We start from the raw sequence: 7,842 nt of genomic DNA, 5'->3' as shown, positions 1-7,842 counted from the left end.
TATAGGATATTAACTGATGGAATTTTTTGTTATGAAGAAAGCAGAAAGGAACAAGGGAACATGCAGTTAAAAAAAGGGAGTGAGAGCTAGATTTATTTTTCTTTCACAGAGTAGTGAATGCGTGAGCAGTGTATGGCTTCCCTTGATGAGTTCTGACTCCCTGGAGGTCTAATAATAATAATGTAAGTAGTATATATATAATAACTGAAGTTGCAAAAAATAAATAAATTCATCTGGAAATATTGAAGACAAAAGGAGTGAACTGCTGTGTGAGAGAAAGATTCATAAGTTATATAAAAAGTGATATTTAACTAATCCCTTTGCACTGCTAATCTCAAAAGCATTTGTCTAGTTCAGCATGAATATATGTTTATATTGCCTACTTGTTCTGGTGAACTGAACACTTTTTTTTCTGATATAATGCAATATTTTATTTTTGCTAACAATGGGCATTTATTATTATTATAATTATCATTATGTGACACCTCCAGGGAGTCCAAATGACTGATCGAGTAGGCACCTACTCTACAACTCTGTCTTTACCACTCAATTCATCAACTACAGTGAAATGGAACTACCATCATCATCTACACCAGTGTCATCTACTGCCAACCATATATTTCACAGACTATCACAAACATCCATGCTCATGACAGGATTCGACCCTGCATCCATTTGGTTGGACAGCAATACGCTAAACACTCAGCCAACCAGGCCGGATTTGCTTCATCATTTGCTAAAGTACTATGAGGCAGCTTGATTGTTTTTGGTTTCTACAAGTATAACTTTCAGTTTCTCTTTGTTCTTCAGTGCTCTTTTAATAGTAAGCAGGGGTTGACAACAGAAATTGATTAAACATGCAACTATAAGCTAACAAAAAAACACCACTCTTTTGATATTTGAAAAAAAAAAGAAAGCTTACATTAATAGATATATGACAATGTTTGGTATTATTTTTAATTAAAACAGATAAAATTTAAAAATAAAATTGCATTCCCACATATTTTGGTGTAGTTATAATGTCAAGGGTTCAGTCCATTGTACAGTGGCATACATTGTGGCTTGTACTTGAAATTTCCCATATTTTCTAGTACATCAGTTGGAGAACAAATCCAGGGATCTTCTGTGGCTACTTGCCATTTATGTAATTGTTTCTTTAGCTTTTTTATTATAGGCTTGTAAGTGATGTTTCTGATAACATTATTTATTTCCTCTGGATCAATATTCAGATCATATAGTTCCCACTGCTGCCGATAATAATAATTAGTTAGATTCTTATACCAGTTAGTTTGCACTTTATGATGGGTTCTGTTCAGCAGATCTTGGAAGGTTGGAGATACATAAAAATCCTGATCAATGGGAAATGGCATCTTATAATTTAGATTATGAATCAACTTGAACTTCTTTGTACGTATAGCTCTCATGGGATAGTACATTGTTATTTCATGAAGACTGTGGCTGGCAAATGCTACATTTTTATTAGAACTCAAGTTCATGGTATTCTTTCTGAGAGTTGTAAGTACTGACTTTCCTGTAAGTGTAACAAATTTATTAGTAAATATTTTATACTTTGGATAGCTGATCTTAAACCAATCTAGAACAGTTGGAGTGATGTCAATAAGGCTTACAAAGTCATTAATGACCTGCAAAGAGAAAGATTATAATTAAATATCATGAAAAGTAAATCACTAAAAATAACACTATACTATATAGTACTGTATATACATAATACAGTTGACTCTCACTATAGCAAACACCATTATAACAGACTACTGAAAGTTCTGACCAAAAACTTAGCACAATTCTGTTCTGAAGGAAATTAACTATAGCAAATCGTCTACTATAACAAACTATTCTTATCATCCTAGGAACTTACTACTGTGAAAAGTTACAGTTCTTTTAATAATAAAATATTATATCATTTACACAAAAAATTACTTCTGTTATGACCAGGGGGTAGAATTTTATGATCCAGTAGGCTTCATGATCATGGTGGTAGTAAAACTAAACACACTCACTCATATTCTACTAGTATCTCCATACTTCATAATAAAACTATAGAACTCTCTATATCTAAGAGATCAAGTCTTACTGGTAAAATGGTAGTGGTACCCTTTGCTCTTTTTGTGTAAAAGCAACAGTATTGTGAATGTCACACTGGACTGAAATTCTGTTATGTTGGGTCATTCATATTGTTAATAAAATAAACAAACAAATTAGTAAATCCTCTAATGTCTTTTATTCCTCACAGGAAGCAGGCAGAGTTCCTTTATTTTAACTAATTTACTGAAGATGTGGACAGCCAGTCCAAGTCTTCAATCCTTGAAATATTTACTGATAATGAGCATGAACTTTTCAGGGAGGAGAGAGAGAGAGAGAGAGAGAGAAATTGGCATACAACTGCTGCCATTTCATGGCAAAAATCCTAACACTCCTATCATTGTCTGTAATAGTGTGAGTCAATTTCTTGAAATTTAGGGTTAAAACCTGCATTTCTAGGAAGAAAAACCCCACTTGTCAATTCCAGAGATCGACTAACTTGGAAACTGGATGAAGAAAGGCTTACTAAAAGTTCCTCTAGTTAGTAGCCAAAATCAAACTTAGAATGGTCTTTCTTTAGACTTCCTAGTATAATGGATGCAAATACCAATCTCACAGGACTACACAGGCCTCCTCAAGAATGTTCATTATTACATTAATCAAACATGAATTGTGTTCCATGAAATTTTTTAAATATATCCCCATCTTTTTTTTTTTTTAAATAACCTAATCAAGACACGTCATGCTGCTTAAATGATATTCCTTCAAGGGATCACCATGGAAGGTCTAGAATGCATAACATATACTTCCTAAATATGCTCTTAGGAAGGACCTCCCATGATGAGTCTTTTGACTCCATGGAGGCCTGAATAATAATAATAATAATAAATCTTTCACTGTTGATGAACTCTGCAGTCTTTAGCATTATCATCAGTTTTCTGAACCCCCAAGGGGTTTTCAGGTTACTATGACAGCACTATATGATTAAGTTTACATTATTATTAATCTCTTATCAACAATTTTCCTCCAAATCAATTTATTACTTGTGAGCACTCCAATACTGTAATGTCTTACATTTCATGTCTCTAAAGCACTTCTGACTGAATCGATCCACCTAGACTTTGGTCTTCCCCTGGGTTAATTTCCTGCCATCTTGGCATCAAACACCTGATTTGCTAACCTCTCTTCACCCATTCTATTTAAGTGGCCATACCACCTTAGATTAGCTCTGCTGACATATTCTTGAATGCTAATAATGTCAAGTTACTTTTTAACATCTTGATTTTTAATATGATTCTATTATTATTTTTTTTATTATTATTATTATTACGGGTATCTCCATGGAGTCAGCAGACTCATCGCGGGAGACCCAAACTAGCAAAACAATATCTGTCATATCTCTTCTTGAATTCATTTACAGACGAAGAGCTCACAACTAAGTCAGGCAATGAATTCCACTCATTCACCACCCTCCAGGCAAAAAACCTTGTTCTGACACCTTTGTTAACCACACTCTTCTTTAATTTCTAGAGATGACCTCTTGTTCTTCCATCACTTTCACACAGCTGAAACATTTCCCCTGCATCAATCCTATAAAAACCTTTTAGTAATTTGAATGTTTCTATCATATCCCCTCTTCTTCGCCTATCAACCAATCTCTGCAATCCACAAGCTCTCAATCTATCAATGTAGGGAGCATTTTTTATATCACTCACCAACATGGTCACTCTTCTCTGAACCCTCTCCAGAGCCTCCTCATCTCCAAGGAATCCAGGTGACCAGACCTGAGCACAGTAATCCAAATGTGGAAGTATCAATGCTTTATAAAGGGGAATAATAACCTCTTTATCTCTGGATGTCAGTGTGTTCCTCAACAACCAAGTAATCCTATGTGCAATCTTGGACACCTTAGCAATGTGTCCTCTGAACTTCATCTCCCTATCTACCAATACCCCTAAGTCCCTAGCCTCATCAATCTCTTGGAGTACCTTTCCATCGATGTAGTACACAGCTGGTAATCTTTTAATCCCAAAATGCATGACTTTACACTTTTCCACATTGAACTGACATCCATTTTCTTTTGCCCATTTTACCAGCTTATTTAAATCCTCCTGCAAACTTTCAACATCAGCTTGATTTTTTATTGCACTACACAACTTTGCATCATCAGCAAACAACTGAATATCTCCCTTTAAGCCGTTTCCTATATCATTTATATACAAATTAAACAACATTGGCCCAAGCACAGAGCCCTGAGGCACCTGCCTCATTCTGGACTCGGCTCCTCCATACACCACCTTATGGTATCTCTCCCTGAGCCATTCTCCTATCCATATCACCAATTTAATATCCATTCCCATCTGCTCCAATTTGCGTAACAGTGTTCTATGGGGTATCCTGTCAAAAGCCTTAGCAAAATCCAGAAGTACCACTGTGTAGCCAGTTCCTTTGTCCAACTCAGATGTTATTCTATTATGAATAGTTAATAGATTGCTAAGGCAGGATCTACCTTTAACAAAACCATGTTGGCCTCTATAGAGTATCATATCCTGATCCACCCATTCTTGAATTTTGTCTTTAACCAACTTTTCCAATACTTTTACCACTACTCCTGAGATGGTGATTGGTCTGTAATTCAATACTGCAGTTTTAGAGCCACCCTTATGCAAAGGAACCACTTTGCCTAACTTCCACTCCCTAGGGACCATACCAGAGTTCAAACTTAAGTTAAATATCCAGGTGAGAGGGGTTGACAATTAATTTGCACATTCACGCAACACCCGAGCTGATATTCCATCTAAGCCTACCGCAGTGTTTGCATTTAAGTTTTGCAATATATTTAATACCTCTGATTCTTTAGCTTCAATTCTCACATTAGGTATTGCTGTAGGTATAGAGATATCCTCACTTGGGTGATAGACTTTTGAAAAGTGATCACTCAGTAACTCGACTATTACATCTGATTTTGTCACCTCAATACCATCAGCACCCACTAAGGTTATCCTTCCGAAGTCATTCTTCCTCTTACTTGCCACATAGCGGAAGAACTCTTTGGGATTACCCTTGATCTCTTTGGCTAAGGTCTTCTCATAATCTGATTTAGCTTTTCTTACTATGCTGGTAACTTTCCTAGCTTGAGCCTTGTACTGCTCATGGGTGTCCTGATCGCCTTTCTCCTTGTAAATTCTCCATAACATTTTCTTTTTTTGCAGTTCAAGCTTGATACTACTGCTCATCCATCTAATGCCTGCCTTGTTTGACCTCCTAACCATGGGGACACAATCTGATATTGCTTTCCTCAGATACCCGCTGATTTTATCCCAAGCACTGCTAACATCTTTCCCTTGCAATATGTTCTGCCATGGGATGGCTGCAAGCTCACTCCGAAGCTTGTTATAATTGCCTAACCTGTAGTTCTGTACATACCCCTTCTTAATAGAAAAATCCACAGATTTTGCAACCTCCCAAGTCAATACCACATGATCGCTTTCACCAACTGGAGGTAACGAGGACACCTTACTTATACATATAACCTCTGAACCAATAACCAGGTCCAACACTCTCACACCACGTGTCCCTTCAGTTACGTGCTGTTTCAAGTAATTATCTCGTAGAAGATGTATGAATTCCATTTCCTTTTTGCTACGTGATATTTCCTCCTTCCAATTGATATCACCGTAATTAAAATCCCCCATAATAATCACCAAGCCTTCACTCATTGCACTAAGTTGCTGATGCATGAATTCAATATCTCCCCCCGTACTCCCTGGCCTATAGCAGCATCCAACTGTATATTTGGTTGCATTGGTCGCTATTTCGCACCAGACTGCCTCAAATGAACTCTTATTCACATGTCTATCATCATGATATACTACTTTCTTTGGCTGCAACACATCAGCTATCATCAACAGTACTCCTCCCCCTGTTCTATCTTCTCTATCCTCCCTGAAAATAGTGTACCCATCACATTCAATTCCAGTGACCACATCTTCTGCTGACAGCCAAGTTTCACTAATGCCTACAACTTTTGGTGAGATTTCACTGACTAAGGCCAAAAATTCTTCTCTCTTATTTCGAATGCTTCTAGCATTGGTATACAAAAATTGCAGATTCCCTCTAGATCTTGTGCTGGCTTTAGAACTGATATATAAGTCACTAACTACCGTAGTCCTATGCCGATTTTTATCCCCTCTCTTCTGCAATTTATTCAGCCTATAAGGATCAATAAATACACAATCAGTGCTAAAGTTTCTCTCTCTTACACTCAACCTTTTCAATATTAGTTTCCCTGCCCAATAACTTCAACCTGTTCAGAAAACAATAACTTCTTCAATCGCTTATGTCCTTCCATGTTAAGATGCAGTCCATCTCTAGCATACAACTGCCTTTTTCCTTCAAACACACTCCAAACATCAACAAACTCCAGACCTCTTTTTCTGCACATTCTTGCAATCATATCATTCATTATCATTGCTCGTCTACTTAACTCGTAATTGTCAAAACGAGGCAGCACACACACTATTCTCCCATTGACACTTTTCCTCTTCACAATATCTAATAATGTTCTTAAATCTTTTCCTACCCGATTTATACTACCTCTCAGGTCATTCGTACCCACCATAACTATCATCTTGTCTGCTTCATGCCCTCTCTTTATTGCTAAAGCCACTCTTTCTATTGTCCCATCAGCCAAGCACTCCTCATGCATACCACTCTCCATACCCTTAATCATAGAATCACCATATATTTTACTACTCTTAACTTCATTCAAGTCCACACTCATGGACTCATTCTCTACACTATTCAGCATGACTCTCCCAGCTTCATTACTCAACTCTCTATCACTTACCCCCCCACTCTCACTACATCTCATTTCTTCTAGGCCACTTGTGGTTTTATTATATTGAATCCCAATCACTCCCATACTATTTATTACTGAATCATTCACCAAAGACTCACCCATATGTAATCCTGTTCTAGTTACTTCAGCTAAAGTAATCTCTATAGTCCCAATTTCTCTGTTTAACACATTAAACTCCGCTTTAACTTCTGCCATTGATTCACTTCCTTAATTTTTCTCAGAACCCTCATATATCTGGTCTCTAGTCTTTGATCAAGTGCAGTATTTTTAACTCAATCAACTCTTGGATTCATAACTTTAAACTGGTTTAAACAATGTCTTGTATACTGCTAGTTTCGGCTAATTTCTCTCTTATTTCATATAAATTTATTCAGCTGGCTACCAACCAGACCAGCTTTGCTTATTCTGTTTTCTATTTCTAGATTGTAACCGAGATGGTGACAGATCTGTGGAATGCTCCAAGTGAGGAGAGATGGAAGATGTGTAGGCTATAAAGTTTAGTTGACAGGCAGAGAGAGGGAGAGAGAGAAAAGGGAGGGACAAGTTAAAATGAATGAAATCAAGCAAAATTCTGTTATGAAAGAAAAGAAATGGAAATGTTTTAGGATAGTATATCATGAGGCTGTTTGGGTAGTAAGAGGGGGAAAAAATATTGCTTATCTGGAAATTCATAGAAAAAAAGCAAAACATTAAAATGCTGTTTAAAAATGCAAAATCTTAGAGAATTAGCAAATTTATCTGAGAAATTACAGAGAGAAGGATAAACTAGTTAAAATATTGTTAAGACAAGATAAGTGAAATCATGTTGAACAGTATGGTAAGGATGGAAGAACAGAATTCTACAGTGTTACATAACATTTGATAGTTGTATGAAGTGACAAGAGAAATGCACTTTGAAAGAAGAAAGCAATAAATGCTATTAAGGGGAGAAAATGATGAGT

At 36.5% G+C, this 7,842-nt stretch overlaps 1 protein-coding gene across 1 annotated transcript in view; it reads right to left on the bottom strand.

Annotated features, from left to right (window-relative positions):
• Window positions 1-495: 495 nt before the first annotated feature.
• The window catches only part of Sgsh (N-sulfoglucosamine sulfohydrolase), a 97,447-nt gene continuing 90,100 nt past the window's right edge, over window positions 496-7,842 (bottom strand). The window contains exon 6 of the mRNA XM_090397522.1: window positions 496-1,643. Coding sequence (XP_090253648.1) covers window positions 1,023-1,643 — 621 coding nt within the window. The 3' untranslated portion in view covers window positions 496-1,022. The remainder of the gene's footprint in view (window positions 1,644-7,842) is intronic.

The sequence above is a fragment of the Typopeltis vanoorti genome, chromosome 9 (assembly GCF_054136105.1).
Source record: "Typopeltis vanoorti isolate ZY-2024b chromosome 9, IOZ_Tvanoo_1.0, whole genome shotgun sequence".
NCBI classification, from domain to species: domain Eukaryota; kingdom Metazoa; phylum Arthropoda; class Arachnida; order Uropygi; family Thelyphonidae; genus Typopeltis; species Typopeltis vanoorti.
This window is presented reverse-complemented; position numbering and strand designations above follow the sequence as displayed.